This window comes from Petaurus breviceps, unplaced genomic scaffold (genome assembly GCF_028583685.1).
Source record: "Petaurus breviceps papuanus isolate PSGF00001 unplaced genomic scaffold, PetGlider_PUasm1.0 178, whole genome shotgun sequence".
Classification (NCBI taxonomy): Eukaryota; Metazoa; Chordata; class Mammalia; order Diprotodontia; family Petauridae; genus Petaurus; species Petaurus breviceps.
This window is the reverse complement of record NW_027185777.1, coordinates 476532-495712: the sequence shown is the minus strand read 5'-3', so window position 1 is coordinate 495712 and position 19181 is coordinate 476532. Positions and strand designations below refer to the sequence as shown.

The 19181-nt window shown below is 41.1% G+C and overlaps 1 protein-coding gene across 2 annotated transcripts in view; it reads right to left on the bottom strand.

Moving 5' to 3' along the window:
* Positions 1–2015: 2015 nt before the first annotated feature.
* CRTAP (cartilage associated protein) overlaps positions 2016–19181 on the bottom strand; it is a 69411-nt gene continuing 52245 nt past the window's right edge. The window contains exon 7 of one of the 2 annotated variants that reach the window (XM_069086142.1): positions 2016–4238. In XM_069086142.1, coding sequence (XP_068942243.1) covers positions 4185–4238 — 54 coding nt within the window. In that variant the 3' untranslated portion in view covers positions 2016–4184. Of the gene's footprint in view, positions 10985–19181 lie in introns of both variants that reach the window. The other variant, XM_069086141.1, reaches the window with a different exon arrangement.

Sequence of the window (19181 nt, the reverse complement as noted above, 5' to 3'; positions counted from 1 at the left end):
TTCTTCATTGCTAGACCCAAATCTCTGGATTTCCTTAGGCTACTTCCCACTCTTGATCCTAACAAAATCCCATTCTACAGGCTACTGGTCACACCCATCAAGATCTTCTCTAAACCCCACCCCTTCCTCCAGACATGCCAGACTACTTGACCACTTCTGGATTCCTCTCTCAATCTTTCTATATATAATATCAATTTTGTTTCCATGAAAGTGCTCAGATTCGATCTAGACTCGGGTTCAATCTGGCCCACTGGCTTTAGCCATACAAATGCTCAGATTCCTTGAGTCTACCCAATATGGTGGATCTTTAATAGACTTCATTTTACTTTGGCTGAAAGAAGGCTTGGGTCTAACTCATTCGGGCAGGGCATGGCATGTCTCTATTTTGGGGTCCCAGAACCCCTAAACCTTAACATATCCACTGTGTCACCTAGCTGCCCCCAGTACCATCTTTTAACCAAAAAAAAAAAAAAGCACACTAAAATGAATCAGGAACTCAACAAGTGGGGAAAAAATTGAATTTCTGTGTGGCACATGTACATGGAGAAAACTCTAAATGCTCTCCCCAAAGTCCAAAATGAACAACTGCTGGCCCAGTCTTTGGACCACTAGGCAGTCTGTGTGCCATTTATTTTGGTGACTAGGTTAGTGAAGACAAAAGTATACTAAACTATATATGGATATCTTCTCATTTTTTTTTGTTTGTTCTGGTCAATAAATCAATCGATGAAGCATTTATTAATCATTTGCTAGGTCCTAGGTCCAGAGGATACAAAAAAAAAAAGTAAAACCAGTCCCTGCCCTCAAGGAACATGCATTTTAATGTACCAGATAGGCATATGTAGTAAAGGGAATTAAGGCTTACTATGAACAGCTGTGGAAAGGAATACCTTAGATAAAGGGCTAAATATTTCCCAGTGGAATTATCTAAACAGTTTTCATGAATACTCAGGGCAGCTTAAGGGGCTACAGTCTTCTTTCCCTCCCTGCCCTGAGGGTCTCTTCCCCACTGAGTTCAAAAAGTAAATTGCTTGGGTTGAGGAAGAATCCCAGCTGTGAATATAGAGAAAAAAAGACAATCTGCCCCTCTCTGGGGAGCTGCTGTCTCCCCCAGTGGGGAATCATATTTTCCTTACTCAGCATCAGGTTTGACTGACTATCAGGTGACTGAGTTGATGTGAAAAATATGCTTTATTAACAATGCCAACAATAAAAACGTTAATTCACCGTCTCCCAGAGCTCCCCTCTACAAACTGAACCCCCATCGACTTCCCCAGGAGCTTCCTAGCTAAGTGTCTGGCCAGACAATCACCAATGGCCCTTTTCCTTTCATCTAGGGGAACTTCTGGGAAAAAATGCTCAAAGCTTTAAACTCTTTTTAGGAATATGGGTCAGTTAAAGGTAGACTTTTAATTTGGTCATATAGGAGAACATCAAAAATTCAATAGCCTGCAGAAGGTTTTCCCAATCCACTCTCCAACCTTAAATGTCACTGGAGGACTTACTGACTTCAAAGAAGGAAAAATAAAGCCAATAGAGGAATATGGGTGTATCTGCAAGGCTGGATCCAATCTGCTAATCTCACTAAACAAAAAATTAAGAATAAATTGCACATTCAGCATCACTTAAGGGTGCTCATTGACCATCTCCATGGTCAACCCTAACAGTGCTTTGGAATGAGATCCTTTCTTTTTTGGGGGTTTGGGGGGGCATCCATAGGTATGTAGAGTTGGGTTTGAGACAGAGATCCTGCTCAGGTTTCAGTTTCTCTAGATGGCCTCTGAGATCTCTCCAAACTCTGAGATTCTATGAATTTAAAAATAATTTCAATGGCAAGCCTCTCTTGAATCTGAGATTAGCTCAAAGATATTCTTAATATACTTAGGGAAGAATGTTGACTCTTTAAAGTAGTCAAAAGAATTTAACAATTTGGGGGTCTAGAAAAAACTTATTTTCCAGCTTATATGGTTGACATAGACATGGAAGTATGGTACAGAAGAAAGAGTTCAGAAGACTTGGGTATAAATCATAGCTCTGTTACTTTTTTATTATGCCCCATGGGCAAGTCACAACCCCTCTTAGAATTAATTTTTCTTCTCTTTAAAATATGGCAATGGGGCCCACTGATTGGGAAATGACTAAACAAATCATGGTATGTGAAAGAAATGACAAATACAATGAATTCAGAGAAGCATGAGAAGACACATGAACTGATACAAAGAGAAGGGAACAGAACCAGAAAAACAACATACACGATAACCACAACAATTTAACATGAAGAAAATAAAATAGAATTCTGTGTAATTGTAATGAGCAAGTTTGGCCCTAGAGAAGAGTTGAGAAAACACTCCCTCTCTTTACAGAGAAGGATGCCTATTGCACATCAGCAATCATAGTTGATATGTTGTCTGGTTTTGAGGAACAGACTTTTTTTTTCTATCTTTGGAATCTTGTTGCAAAGGGATGGCTCAATGGGTAAGGAAATGGAGAAGGTTCCATTTAGAAATAAAGGTGATTTTTTTTAGTAAAATAAATAAATGGGACTGGATAATTTCTGACTCCAAATCCTGTGAATTAGTGGGACTGTACCTCTTTTCACAACGAAAATGATTAACCAAGAATTGCTTCATTTAGAGAAAAGAGTTCATATTGAACTTTTTCCATCCAAAGTTACTATTTATCATACAATGTATAACCAGTAATTTCACTGATACAGGGATGTCACAAATGAGGAAACTCTACTGATACACGTTGGTACCTTCTTATGACATCTGAGGCACAGTGGATATAGAGTACTAGGCTTAGAGTTAAGAAGACCTGAGTTCAAATTTGACCTCAGACTCGCTTTATGACCCTAGGCAAATCACTTAATTGTCTACCTCAGTTTCCTCAATTGTAAAACAGAGATGATAATAATAGCACCTATATCACAGGGTTAAGAAGCTCAAATAAGATAATATCAGCAAAGTGCTTAGCACAGCACCTTAACAAATCCTTGTTTTCCTTCCATTCTTTGCAATTTATCATCTCAGAGAGTTTCCTGGGAGACTGAGCAGTTAAGTGATTTGTCCAGGGTCACCTAGCCAGTCAGTGTTGAGAGGCAAGTCTTAAACAAAGTGGGTTTTCAGGCTTCTAGGCCAGTTCACTCTCCTCTATGTCATGTCTCTCCTCTTACTGTATGGTACAAGGACCCATTTTGTGGTGCAAGGCACAATTCTCTGTGTTGTTTTCTATATCACTACCAGAGAAACTTTCCTCCATTGATTTTTCAACCCATTTTTTAGCTTCCATCCCTATGGGGCTCTGCTGGCTAGACTAGGAACTGATTCTTGAAATGAGAAAGAAAGGAGGGGAGGCTAGGTGGCACAGTGAATAGAGCACTGACCCTAGAGTCAGGAGAACCTGAGTTCAAATCTGGCCTCAGACACTTAACACTTACTAGCTGTGTTTGGGCAAGTCATTTAACCCCAATTGTCTTGCCTTTCCCCCTCCAAAAAGAAAGAAAGAAAGGGTTTACCATGTCCCCTTCTACCTCAGTGTTATCTCCTCACAAGAACACAAGTTACCATCATAAAAAAAAAAAAACCTTTAAATAATCCTTTGGAGACAAATATGGAAGACCACAATGTCCATCTCCCTTAACTAAAGACCTTTGGTTTGGTTTTTATTGAGGCTGATGCCAAGGCACAAAATGGTGAGACTTGGATATTTTCCTTCTCCACTTTACCCCCTCTCCACAACCTCTCCAAGCATTGTGGGAAAAAACATATTAGCTTCTGATTCAGAAGTCTGTGAAGGACTTGAAAACTAAGACAAACAAATCCAACAGCAGCAGAAAGTTTTCATGATTGTCTCCTTTTCGAGGGAAGGGCAGCTGTTTTCATTAAGAAGATTATACCTTTGGAGAAAGCTAAGTGAGGAGCCCAAAGTCAAGGACTACTCTTCAGCCTGACAGATGGCCAGGGCTGCCGGAATGAAGGTATAGGGAGGAAGGGTTGGCCTCCCTGCTGACAGTGAGGAATGAGAGGTCAAAACTGATGCTCTCCCTCTACGTCACAGCACAAAAGGGAGGCTTTGAGGTATCATGAACCTGAGCAAAGGGAGGCAAAGGAAAGACCACTGTGGGCCTTGGGCTTCTTGGGGAAATGTCCATGTTGCTCTGGAATTCTTCTGGTTTGGTTTGATTAACTGCCTTCTTCCTCCTCCAGGAGTTCATCCAAATACTCCACAACTTCTCCCTATAAGAAGCAGGAGGATAATTTATCTGATGACCATTGCAACATAGAGGAAAATAGCTTTTAAGATGTGAGTATTCTGATGACTGATGACCAAGCAGGACTTCGGAAGGACAATGACTGGTGGGAGAGGAGAAGGGCGAGGTGCAAGCATCCTATCCCATTACCTTCTGTCAAGGTCTTTGCTCAACTTTTTCCTGAAGCCTGGTAGAAAGCCAGGCAGTAGACATGGCCAGTAGTTACCGTAGTATTTATGTATTTCTTAACTACTGAACATGTTTGAAACCTGGCTACCACTTTTTTTTTAGGTTCCTATTTTTTAATGTGTCACTGATGAAATTGTTGAGCATCATGATCGTGCCCCTGATCCCATTTTTCCCATAAGCCTTGTGGTTTATTGCACTATTTCACATAACTTAATGCTTTGGGGGGAACACTTATGTTGAGTTAAATCAGAATTTCCTGAATTTCTTTGTAGTGGATAACAAATCAACCTTGGAGTCAGGATGACCAAGGTTGACTCTTTTCTTGGATAACTATTGTGGCTGTGACAAGAATCTCATTCCCCAGGCAACTCTCTAAAACTATCAGTTGAAAAGGTGTGGACCTTTATTGGAATAGGGAGTTTCCTTATCAAGGTATTACCCTAAAATATCACAATTCTTTGCAACCCCATTTTAAGGTTTTCTTGGCAAAGATACTTCTCCAGTTCATTTTACAAATGAGCAACAAAGGCAAACAGAGTTAAGTGACTTGTCCAGGGTCATACAACTAGTAAGTGTCTACTATACCACTCAGACTTTTTTCAGCTGTGAAAAGAGGGGTTTGGGCCTGAGGTTCCTTCTGGCGCTGGATTTCTGTTCCTATTTCATAACTTCCTTTCCTTGGTCTGGTTTGCATAAATTTCTCCTCAGCCCCTCCACTTACCCCACATTATTTTTCATTGCAAAGAATGGGAGCAGAGAATCCCCCCCAAGAATCCTCCTCCTCTCTCTCTACCTGGCTCTTAGGATCCTTTTTCCCTCCCTGCTCAGGCCTAAGGAGCTCAGATAGAAAACCCTACTTTGGTAGCCTGACCTCCTCCCAAGAACAGGAAGCAATCCAGAGGAATTTCCCCAGTCTGACACAAAAAACAAGGACCCATCAGCTTCTTTCAAGTTTTTAATGCATAACTTTATTGATTGATTGATTGATTTTTTTGCCTTTTTTTGGGGGGAGGGCAATTGGGGTTAAGTGACTTGCCCAAAGTCACATGGCTAATAACTATGTCAAGTGTCGGAGGCCTGATTTGAACTCAGGCCCTCCTTACTCCAGGGCAGTGCTCTATTCACTATACCACCTAGCCGCCCTTAATGCATCACTTTAAAAAAATGTTGCCTGACCTTGGGGAACTCTTAAGATTTTGGAACAATTTAGAAACCTATCAAAGCATACAAGGAATAAAGGCAGCTATTAATTTTTTGCTAAATGTTTCTACTGTGCCATGCCTGAGAATAGGAAAAATGAAGTTTCTAAGGGTGGAAGGCAATTGCTTGTAAAACCAAAGTCATTGAAGAACCTGAGAGCCAACATGGGAGCCCTGCTGGGCCTGCAGTTAAAATCTGGGTTGACATCCCAGTTCTGCCACAAATTAGCTAGGTAGCCAGGTTCTCATCTTATCCGACCTGCCATATTGCTGCCAGACTTGGCTCAAACACCCAAATTAAGTGATACCTCAGCTCAAAACTCCTAAGCTCAAGCAATCCATCACCCTCAGGCTCTTCAGTAAATATAAATGTAAGCCACTATGGTCAGCCCAGAAGAAATGCATCAAATAATATACATGGCATCACAAAGGAAACCAATTATGCTACAACACAATTACCAAAAAATTAGAACAAACAAGTGCATGGACCCCAGGTTAAGAACTCCTCCTGATAGATAATCTCTAAGGTCCCTCTAGCTCTGCATGATATTAAAATGTGAACTTCAGTTTTTCCATCTGTGGGATGGATGGGAATGATGATATTTATATAACTTGTTCCCATTCCCCTCCTAGTTATATTTCTGACTTCCTGAACTTTTAACATCATGCCTTAGCTGTAGTCTCACCCAGGAACTTCCCTTGGGTCTTAAGCCTCTTCAACCTGGAATATCAAGCCATCCCTGTAACCACCTCCCCCTGGAATATCCCTCCGCCATGCTGGCCCCCTTCTCCCACCTGGGGAGTTCTTTTCTGGGCTGACATTTTGAAGAGGAGAGCAGCCCAACCATCCTTCATTCTCCTCTCAGGTGTGCTTCAGACTTTCTGGACATCAACCCCATGGTTAACAAGGGCATCTTCAGCTCCCCCAATCATGTGTTGTCTTTCATCATTAGAATGTAAATCCCTCTACTTTATTTTTCTTGTGTGTTTTTTTTTTGGTGGTGGAGGGGGGGTGGGTCCTGTGATTTCTTTCACAACATAACTAATACGGAAATAGGTTTTGCATGATTCCATATGTATAACCTATATCAAAGTATTTGCCTTCTCAGTGAAGGAGAAGAGGAGGGAAGGAAAGAAAGAATTTTGAACTCAAATTTTTTTTTAAATAAATGTTAAATTTTTTTTACGTGTAATTGGGAAAAAAATAAAATATTTTTTAAAAAAGAATGTAAACCCCCTTGAAGGCAGGGATTGCCTTTCCTCTTGCTTGTATATGTGTTTCCAGTGCTTAGAACAGTGTTTGGCACACAGAAACCATTAATAAATGCTTGCTGCCTTGATATCTTGCTGCCTGCCTATAAGGCCCTCTCTCTATCCCACAGGTGAGGAACCTGCAGCCTCAAGGCCACCTGTGACCTTGAAGGTCCTAACTTCACAGAACAAATTTGTCAAAGGGCTGCATTTGAGGACCTAGAGGGCCACAGGTGACCTCGAGACCACAGGTTCCCCACCCCTGCTTTATCCATTTAAAAACAAACAAAAAGAATGAAAACTGAAAAATGTCCTTTGTAAACCTTAAAGCACTGCTTACATGGGAGCTGATATGATCTTTTGGAGAACCCCAGAAGAAAAATGCAGATAACGGCTCCCCTTAGTTAAGGACTAGTCACTGTTCCTGGGCTAAGCAGTGTTACCTCCCATCCTCTTGAGCCCCTGCAGAGAAAGCATTTGCTGCCCTTGAAGTGACCAGATTGTGCAGGAAGGTTTATTTGGTTCTCAGCCCTCTAGAAATATTTAAATAATACATAAATACAACTGTGAGGAACAGAAACATCCCTAGTCATTTCTAGGAATTTATCTTGCTCATAAATAGGAGAAATGGGTGTGTGTATGGGTGACTATATCACCATTTAAAGAGCAATGACTAAATACCTACTTTGCTCAAGGCAGGGAGTGGCTTGATGGCTCAATGGGGAAAGCACTGGGCCTAGATTCTAGAACAACTGACCTTAGATCCAACCTCAGACATTTTTGGTAGCAAATCACTTCATCTCTGTTTATTCAATTTAAACCTTGGCTAGCTGTGTGACCCTGGATAAATCACTTAATCTCTATAAGCTTGGTGTGGAAACTCTCTGCATCAATTTAGACCCAGATGGGTAATTTAGTTGCAATTATTGTACCCAACCCTGAGTCACCCTCCATCTTGTCTCAGTCCCCACCATTTTGTATTCCCTTCTTCCTATAAAGTCTGGGTCCCAGGCATATTTCTGGGACCCAAGGCATAGTCACCCATCTTGTTCTGGGAAATTGAAACTTAACTATATTCCATATAAGGTCCTAAACTGAGTATTAACCAATTGTATTCCTCTGCTTTTGTTATTTCCTGCTTGTGTATGGATCTGATCATTACTTTGTGTTTTTTGTCTTTAAATACTCTGGCTCTGCCCCTGCTCCGGGCTGTCTGATTTGAGTCCACACTCCGGACAGCCTTATATTAAATTATGTCCAGGTCTCAGCTCATTGATTCTCTGCACAACATAATTAAGGGCCTTTGAGAATCCACTGAGGCACCAAGAAGTTAAGAAACTGGCCTATGATCTCAGAGATAATATATGGTATCCAACTTTTGAGGGTTCTCTTGGCAAAGATACTAGAGTGGTTTGCCATTTCCTTCTCCAGCTCATTTTTACATTTGAGAAAACTGAGGCAAACAGGGTTTAGTGACTTGCCCAGGGTCACACAGCTAGTAAGTGCTGAGGCCAGATTTGAACTCAGGTCTTCCTGACTCTAGGCCCAGGGCTCTACCCACTGTGCCAGCCAGCGGCCAAATGTGTCCTAAATAGGACTTGGTCCAAGGTTTTCCTGACTCTGTTTTCCTGACTTCTCCATCCAAAATGAGAGATAAACAGTCTCTCAGACTGAATGTACAAATGATAACATAAACATCTATCCATTTCATACAATCTAATACGTGAATTTGATGTAATGCATTTTTACTATGCTATAAGAAATAATGAAGGACAGCCAGGTGGCACAGTGAGTAAGAGCGCCGGCCCCGGCGTTGGGAGACCCACGTCCCAGGATCGGTTCTGGCTTCAGATACTTGGCACCCACACAAAATAACTGGCCGTGTAACCTTGAGCAACTTACTTAACCTCAACTGCTTAAAAAAAAGTCGTCTAGTCTGATTCTCTAATTTTGGGGCGGCCAGGTGGCTCAGCGAGTAGGAGCACCGGCTCCAGTGTTGGGACGACCAGGAGATCAAATCCCGGGCTCGAACACTCAGCACCACACCCAGAAATAACTGGCCGTGTAACCTTGAGCAAGTTACTTAACCCCGATTGCTTAAAAAAAAAAATAATGAACATAAGGAATTCAGAGAAGCATGGAAAGATTTCCCAGAACTAATGCATTGTGAAGTAAGCAAAAACAGGGAAACAAAGTAACAATATACACAATCATGACAACAATGTAAATGAGAAGAACAAAAAACAAAAGAAACAAAGAGTCGAAGGCTATATATCTAAAATTACCTAAAAGAAAGAATGAGAAAATGTACCTCCTTTCCTTTTTTTTGCAGGGGTGAAGGACTATAGGTAAAGAGCACTGCATACATAGACAGACTCAGTTTTACTGAACTACTTTTTTATTCTTTGCTACAGGCAATGGTCTATTGGGAAGGGAAGATGAATATATTTGGAAATAAAGGGGATATAAAAACAAAAGATATCAATAAAAAGAAAATATTATAACTGGGAAAAATAAAAAATTCAAAGGGAAAAATGAATGCAATATTCAATTTTTAATTTAAAAAATTTACTGTAATTTTTTTCTTTCTAACACAGGTAAATGACTATTCCCTACCTTTGGTCAGGTTACTTGCCTTTGCCCAAACTTTTTAGGCAGCCAGTAACAACCAGGGGTTTGGGGGTTGACAAGTCATTTGTTCAGAACCCACTCTGGGGCAGGCTCATACTGAACGAGGTCTGAGGAAGGTTTAGATTGACCTTCAGAGGTAGCAAGTAGGTTGGGCCAAAGTGTGGGGGGGAATTGATGCCCTGGAATTTGCTTTGTTGGGGGTTAGAGAGCTAGTTCCCTTTTTCTCCCACCCTTTCCCAAGGCTAATATATAGAGTGTGTCCATGTTCTAGGTATCAAGGATGATTAGCCCCTACTTCACACACACACACACACACACACACACACACACACACGAATGCATCTACACATGTAAACATTACAGGGTAGTGAGTGGGTTAGTCTCCCTCCCTCCAGTTCTGCTCCCCCTTCAATGTCACCTAATGGAGAAATTCACCAAGCTGTCAAATGGAAAGCTAAGAATAAACAGTTGTATCATCAGCCTTGCACCCTACCTCCTACTATGGCAAGCCATCAACTCTTGGTGTGGAATGTGGATCTGAACCTCAGAAGCATTCCGCACAGAGGAGATAGACAAATATTTTCTCAATACTAATTCCAGGGAAACAACCTCCCTCTACACGTACCTAACAGTTTCACACTACCCTGAAGGCCAGCGGATTTGAGAAGCTCTGGTCCCCATGGAAAAGATGTGAGCCAGGATCACCAATGCCAGTTTGTTCCCTGATGTGAAAACTTCCAGGCTTTTTTTTTCTTCCTGTAACTGATCCCAGGATGGAGAGCTCTTAACCACCACCTCCCTACCACCACTCCCCTCCTCCATCTTTGATTTACTGGGCCTTTTTCCCATGCTTTTAGAAAGGGAGAATTCTTTGCCCTAATAGCTGTATCATCATGTTGATGCCCAAGCATTTTTAACTCCCAGAATGCCAGTTACCTTAGTTAACTCCAGTGCACAGAGGATTATACATTTAGAGCTGCAAATGACCTCTGGGGCCATCTAGTCCAATCCCCTCATTTTACAGATAAGAAAACCAATTCCTTAAGAGTTTAAGTAACTCGCCCAGTGTCACACAGGTACCTAGGACTTTTCCCAGCTTCCATGGCCATTGAGCATTCATCTCTAATATGAAACCAAGACATCTGGGTTTAAATCCTTGCTTTACCATTTTCATGCTGTGTGGCCTTGGGCAATTAACTTCCCTTCCCACCTGTAAAATGAAGGGGGACTGGATTAGGTGATTACAAATATGCCTTCTAACTCTAAGAGTCAGAGTGACTGGGAAACCAATCATGAACACCATGGCTTTTTTTGGGTAACTTGACCATCTCCAACTGTGGGGATCCAATTCTATCCCAACTGGGGATCTAGTTCCATAATTCTATCTAGGTAGCTATCAATACCAGAGATTGGCTCTGACCACTGAGGGATGATGGCTTTGTGAATCCCAGAAGTATTTTACCTGCAATGTAAATAAACAAATAATAATATGTAAATAAATGTAAATGTAAATTTACAATAAAATGTAAATAAAACAAATAATAATAATAAATCACTTAGGTTTCCAGAAATATAGGGTCTCATCTCTCTAAACTTCCCTAGAACAAGGGAATCTAAAATGTGAAGCATCTGCAATAGCCAACTTCAAGAAGAGTTTCACAACTAGCCATTGGCCCATGCCAAAGCTTTAGCTGACCCACAGATGGGCATGAACAGAAAGACAGTCAGTCATCCAGACAGTCATCCAGAACTAAAAAGATTGCACTTTCCAGTTTCATTTGTAAAATAATTTCTTACCCCCAATTTAATTTATTTTTATGAGCAAACGATTCATTGCTTGAGGGTTAACTTCTTAGGCCTCATCATGTCATTTGCACTATTCTTCGGAGGGACAAATACTAAAGTTGAACCTTAAATACTTTGGCCTTATAATAGGAAGATGGAACTCAATGGAAAAGATCCTGATGTTGGGCAAGACTGAAGGCAAAAGGAGATGGAGATGACAGAGGATGAGATGGATAGAAGGTATCATGGAAGCAACAAGCATGAGCTTGGACAGACTTTGGGAGATAAGGGGAGGACAGGAAGGCCTGGCATGTGATGGTTCATGAGGTCAGAGAGTCAGACACAACTGCACAATAAGTCAAGTTACTCCTCAAAATCCTTCCATAACTCCCTATTGCCTTCCCGTAAAGCTGAGTCTTCATTGTCTGGAATTCGAATTCTTCCACATTCTGGTGTTACTGTGTGGTACCTTTTGGGAACCACTAAAAAGCAGGAAGAATCCAATCCAAAAAAGAATTGGAGGGGGGAGGGAGGGTGATGAATTAACTAATCCCTAGAGAAATTTTCCTGCCTGAGATTAAAATAGATCCACTATGGGTTGACTCCATTTTACGCCTTCTAGCAGCTTCCTGTGTTTGGGTAGAAATAGAGATTCCAACCAGAGTGTCTCCACCCTAATGGAAGATTTCCACAATGCCCCTCCCCACTCCCTTGAATTCCCATCTCACCAGGGGACACCCATCCTAATATTCTTAATCCTACAAAGGCAGCCTCTGTACCTGAAGGCCTGAAGCACCAAGGCACTAGCAGTCCATTCTATCGTGGAAAAAAAGGGAAGACTGATGTTGGGGAATGTAGTGGGTGGTGGTAGAGAAGAGATGGGATGATATGTTACCTAATTTCACAGTGGAGTGAGTTCTAGATAACATTTTTTATGCCCCTTTCCAAACTTCCAAATAAGACATCTGATTTCCTAAGGGCTCTGGGGCCTCTAACATTTATATGGAAATTCCCAAGGCTCTAACTCAGGCCAGAGTTTGACTCATTCACCTGTAGTAGATGTTTGAGAAACCTGATAAGAGTAAGAAAGGTCAATGGCCAGGGAAGATGAGAACCTGGTTAGTGCTCTCTGTGTGTCTTAGGAGAGTAGAATAAGAGAAGAGTCAGGTATAACCGGGAACCCCAGAGAACAAAAGCCCCACAAAACTGCTGGAAACTCTTAAGATATACTATCCGGGTCTCTGTAATGGAAATGCAAATTTAAAGATCTTCCCTGCCCCTAGGCTAAAGTGCACCTGGAGACTGGGGTGGGAGGCTGGTTTTTCAGTTGATACTTTTTGATTTGCCAGTGGGTCCAAAAGGTTGTTACATTCTCTGAGCCAGGAGAAGGCTATATAAGCCCTGATGTGTAGCTTTGTTTTGGGACTCACTTTGAGAAGTGTTCTGTGATTTGATCTGAATTATGGGAAGCCGTTGTTGAGAGTCCCCCAGCTTTGAGAAACCCAGATGTTGACTGGGTATGGATGTAATGGTTGGACAGTTTGGAAAGCTGTCTACTTGATCTTTAATGTCTTGATAATTCTGTTTGTATATTTTGAAGTTTGGGGTGCTGACCTTTTCCCCCTGAACAAGGTAAACGATATATGTCTGACTGATTAAAGTAAGCTTGTTAACCCATTTTGAGTTGCTTCCCTTTAATAAAGCAGATCCAAGAACCTGTGTGAGCAGGCACCCTGGGGACACTGGGGTGCTTGCTGCAACAGTCTCTTCAGCACAAAAGCAAATGGGATGTTGAACAGTAATGAGTAATTTAAGTAATATTTCACAAATTCAAGCATTTTTTAAATTATCCAGCTAATGAAAGAAAAGGCAACTTGAGGACTGAGAGGAGAAAAATGGTGAACTGTCATATATGACTGAACAATCAGGTGGTAAAGAGTCCCTCAGGACACTGCCTTCCTCAGCTACATCCAAGAAGACTCACCTTTTTCCTCTATAAACACTACTGCTGTTGGGGAAGGGTGTTTTGGGAGGATAATAGCAGGAACAAAGCAGCAAAATCATCATTGGTTTAAGACCCTGTAATATGCCAGTACCTCAGAGGGGTAAAAGTCTTGGTACACTCTATAGAGGATGGGAAGAAGACATCAGAAGAAAATAGCCAGTGGGTAAACCCACATGCAATGTTATTTATACCTCAAGGGGACAGGGTTAGCACTGCAAAGGCTATCTGAAGGAGAAGGACTGACTCTGGGGCAGCATCTAATGGATTAGCCATATGATCATCTAAATGAAGAAATTGCAATTGGACAGCAAATAAGAGTGAAGTATGGGGAAAGCAGGACATGGTTAATGAAATATGAAGAATAAGGTTGGATACATTTTAGCTCATACTAAATAGAAATTATATGAAGCAAAGTGGAATCACATTAGCAGATGGAGGAATAAGAGAGAGAGAGAGAGAGAGAGAGAGAGAGAGAGAGAGAAAATGACTGTGCTTATAGTGAAATGGGTATATGAGAAAATTGGATACAGGCAGGCATTTACCATCAGTACCTTCCTGACTTGGTGTGCTAGTTTGTGTGTGTCGCACACCTATTCAACATAGTATCTCTCAGAACCCCCTTGTAGTCACTTGCAACCAAGCATGGCTTCACCCTCTGGTTTGCTGTTCCATGTCCAGCTGTGTCTCTGCCAAGATGACAGTGGAGAACCCACATTCTCCACCTCTAGTTTGCAAGTATGCCCATCCTTTCTTAGACACCCTAGTGGAAGGAGAGGGGATACAACCTTTTGACTAACTAAAACACAAGACATTACCAAAAGTATAGCAACAATTACCTAAATATTACCAAGAATTGGAACAGGAGCTTAAATATTCAGGCAGGATTTTGCAAAGGAAAGGATGCATTATAAATGAAATGATCATTAGTACTAGACAAAAAGTTGCAAAACATTGGAAAGAGTTTTAGTTTTCAGTTTTAGTCATGTCTGACTCTCCATGTCCCTATTTTTCCATGCTTTCTTAGCAAAGATACTGGAGTGGTTTGTCATTTCTTTCACCAACCCATTTTAAAGAAGAGGAAACTGAGGCAAACAGGGTTAAGTGACTTGCCCTGGGTTACACAGCTAGTAATTATTTGAGGCCACATTTGAACTCAAGAGGATGAGTCTTCATGATGCCAGGCCTTCTATTCTATCCACTGAACCATAGGTAGATAGGGCTGCCCCCCAAACCTGTCCTATACCTTCTCATACTTGCTTAGCATTCTTGGCCTACAGATGACTTGTCATAAGAAACCATGGGACAGCTGGAAAAACATGAATATGAATCTTTCCTGGTCCACCAAGAATTTATTTAAAGATGTTTTGATGCTTAATGTGATATTAATACTGGAGTGCCATGGTTGTTCTAATTCTAAAACGAAAAAATGCACACGTTTGGGATTGCTATATGGATGATTTTAGTGATTCAATAATCTTGGGCATAGCTCATTCTAGATGGCTGCAGGAGTAAATAGCAGTCAGAGGGTGGAATGTAGTGGGAATAAATGTTAATTTAGGATGAGCAACCCCATTTTGTTTTAAGCCTACATTTTGTGATGATGTATTGTTATGAAAGCTGTTTTTCTGAAGATAAAGACTTGAGTGATACAGTTTTGGCAATGACATGTGCGTATCCCCGATTTAGTAAACAATTCCTAATGATGTGTGTATCCCCCATATGTCATAAATAACAGGTTTAAATTGATGTTAGTTTTGATTGATGGGCTTCCTTTCATCAGAAACTTTAGTAATCAATTACTAATCAGAAATATGCAACTCATAAATTTCCGCAGCCAAAACCATAAAAACCCATTAGAGGTCCCAGTCACAAGTGTACTCTGGGGTAGTAACTAGTGCATACCAAATACAGACAAAAACAATTTAAGATAACTTGGAGGCATGGTGGGGGGTGGAGGACAGATCAAGGGCTACATGTAGAAGATGGCACTTGAGCTGAGTTTTGAAGGCAACAAGGGCTCTCCCTTTTTCCCTTCTTGTATCCAGGTATGTGGAAAGACCAATCTCTAGGCTCCTATAGAACTCAGCCAGGGAAGGGGCAACAGTGAACAATTCAATTCAGCTCAGCTCAACTCTATTCTAATTCTAAGGTGCCCAGAAGATCTAATGAAATGTTATAGGACGGAATTTAACTCCATTTAAGTCATTAAGTGCATGATTTGGCATATCAGGAAGCCCCAGAACAGTGTGCCCTGTATTTCCAATTCTCCTTCCCCTAACTTTCCTCTGCCTTCTCTACCTATAAGTGATTACTTACAAGATCCAGGAAGAGAACAGCCAATACAGTATTGTAAATAATACTAGTAATTCATATTTACACAATGCTTTGAGACTTGTAAAGTGCTTTCCTGTTGTTATCTTGTCTGGCCCCAAAGAGATATTAGAAGATACTAACTTACCTCTCACTTCTTTCTGAAGGTGGCAATATGGATTAGAATGGGGCCTATGATTTCACTGGTACAAGGAACCTCTTAGGTGAATAAATTCCATCTATGAAGGCAGATCAGCACCTTTTTTTTTTTTCAAGTTATAGTCTTAAAGAGTTGCGTAGGGGCAACTAGGTGGCCCAGTGAATAGAGCACTGGCCCTGGAGTCAGGAGGACCTGAGTTACACTTACTAGCTGTATGACCTTGGGCAAATCACTTAACCCCAATTGCCCTGCCTTCCCCCCTCCAAAAAAAAAAATAAATAAAAGAAAGAAAAAGAGTTGCTTAGAGTCCCAAGAAGTTACTTGAGCACCAAAACTACTTCTATTTCAGGAATCATTAGACTTACAAATATGGACAGAATCTCAATCTCTCTCTCTCTCTCTCTCTCACCTTTCTTCTCCCTTGCTGTTGTTCTCTCTCCTCCCTCTCTGTCTTCTCTTCCTCCTTTTTTTCTCCTCTCCTTCTGTCTCTCCTCTCTCTCTTCCCACAAAGATCATTTCATTTTCATTTGTGAGGGGGAGTCAATAACTTAGGGGATCTGAGACAAGTCTCCAAAATAGTTAGTTTCAGAAACATGACCGAAGAAGTTGCTACTTAGATTGCAACAACTTTGAAAATGGCATCTTCAGACAGAAATGAGTGTGTGTGGTAAAGCATACTTTGTAGATACATAGTACTGGCTGTATCAGTTTGACTGCAGCCTCTTTCTGGACTGATTTCTCCTACTCCATGTTACAGTCACACTGGCCACTTCCCAACTTTGCTCCATTCCATCTCCCACCTTTACATAGGCTGTAATGCTCCCCATCCTTTCACTCAGGGCTCTTGGAATAACTCAGTTTAGATGCTACCTCCAATACAAGACCCAGCCTGAGCCCCTCAGTATCTCCCGTTAAGATTAATTTATATTTATCATGATGTATACTTTATAATCTAGGGACAACATGCCACAACAGAAAGCTGATGCAGTCAGGGAAGCATGGGCACAAGTCTTCATATACTGGCTATGTGACCTTAGGCAAGTCACTTAACCTCAGAGGTAACTCTTTAGTTCTATACTGAAAAGTGGGTGTTGGCCCACTTTGGTAGAGGGAATTTCTTTACTGAGATTTCTTTATAACAATGAGATTGTAGGTCTACTTAAAAGGAAGAAAAAAAATTCCTAACACAGAAGCTTCTGCTTATTTATCTATGTTTCTATTGTATCACCTCATTAGAATATAAACTTCTTGAAAATGGAGGTGGGAAGGCCTTGAGCCCCGAAGTTGCCACTGGGGAGTTTCTCTTCCTTTATCTCAGGTCCCCCATGACCTCACAGAATCGAGACCCACTGCCAGCCACCACCGCCTCCCATAAGGGGGCTGAGCCTGGGGCAGCCTCAGCCCTCTGTCTGTGGGCAAGAGGTTACAGCAGGAATTGATGACCCTAATGATGTCTGGAGACAAAGGAATTTCTGCCTTTCTAGAGTCAGACAATCTCTTCAAGTGGGTTTGGACCATCCATGGGATAGCTGGGACAGTATGTGAAGACCTAAGGTACAAGCTCTCCCTGGAATTCCCCAGCGGCTACCCCTATAATGCTCCCACTATGAAATTTTGTCACACCTTGTTACCATACTAATGTAGACACCCAAGGCACTATCTGTTTGGACATCTTCAAGGACATGTGGGACTTAGAGCAATGGAGACCCTCCCCAGTGCCCCCTCAGCACAAGATATGCCAAATAAGGACAGAAGTGCTTTCTCAAACATACATTGTATGATCTACTGTTTCCTTGTTCTGGTACTTGAGCTAGACTGCCAGGTGTAGATTGTACACCTAACTTCTAGCCAACGGAAAAAAAGGAGAAGGATGGGGTGGGGGAGAATTCCACATTAGGTCTTTATAACTTCACCATTTCCTTTTGTAATTTGCTTTTCCTCCCTGACCCTTTGTCAGGATGGTGGCCCTTTCTTGAGATCATAACAAACCATTGTTTTCTGCTTCCTTGAGAAAACTCTGAGTATTACTTGGGTAAGGATCTCTGTTGCACACAGTTTTGGGGTACACACACAGGTAACTAGCCAAGAGCCCTGACCATGGCTGCCCAGCCTACCTTCCTTCATCTTGTGTATGTGTATGTGTGTTTGTCTATCTTTTCCCCTTCCTTATAACCCGTCTTCTTCTCTCGTCTGTACAGGACTCTGTATCATAGACTGTTTTCCTTTTTTTTTCTTAAGCTCTAGTCTAGCCCTCAACATTAATGTATAAATAAACAAAGTTTTGTTTAAAAAAAAAAAAGAATATAAACTTCTTGAGGGCAAGAATTATTTTATTTTTGTCTCTATATCTTCAGTGCCTAGCATAGTACCTAAAATATTTTTAATGTTCTCTATGTTATACTCTAGGGTGTGCTGGTAAATGTTTAAAAACTGGCTTTCCTTATTAAAAAAAAAAGTATGCTCAGCACACTTTTAAGTTTAATCTGAACCATTGACATATTTTCTATCACTTTCTTAAGTCTGGACAATCAACATAATAATAAATCAAATCAAGCTCTGATCTGTAGTGTTTGCCAATTTCTGAGATACAAATGCTCACATTGAAAATTTAACAGTCTCATCAGCAGGTATGAGCTGGTTCCAGCACAGCCCTGTCCCAAATCTGTTTTCTTTTTTTTTTGTTTTTTTTTTGTTAAATTAATAGTCACCTATAATAGATATTGGGTGTAAAATCAGAGGACTTGTATCAAATCTTGGCTCCTGAGCTTACTCCCTATGTTACCTTGGTCACTAGCCTTCTTTGGGCCTCAGTTTCTCAAAATAAAAAATGAGATTCTTGGGCTGGTTTGGGGCTAAATTGGCTTCTAGCTCTAAATGTATGATAGCTCCCTGATCTCCTGACTTTAGCTACTTATCATTAACTCTGATGGGGAAAGAGCATAGGATCAGTGATGAGCTGATCTGAATTCTAGTTCCAGGACTGTGACCAGTTTGACCAGTAAATCACAAAATCTCATCTCCAGAATGATGAGGTGATTGGACCAACTGAGGTATTTTTCAGCTCTATGATTACATGACTCTTTGAGATCACTTTCATTTCCTGGGAATTTGAAAACTCTTACATCAAGGTGACCCACTTTCCTCTTGATGCCCGTTTCATAATTTTGTTAGAGAGTGTGTGTGTGTGTGTGTGTGTGTGTGTGTGTGTGTGTGTTTGGTCATCCTGCATATTTGCTGACAAGTAGCATTTTCAACAGTTAGAAAAATGCAGCTTATTGTCAGAGAAAGAATATTAATCTCAGAATCAAGAGCCCCAATTTTGTTGGGGGTTTTTTTGGAAGCAAGGCAATTTAAGTTAAGTGATTTGCCCAAGGTCACACAGCTAGTAAGTGTCACGTG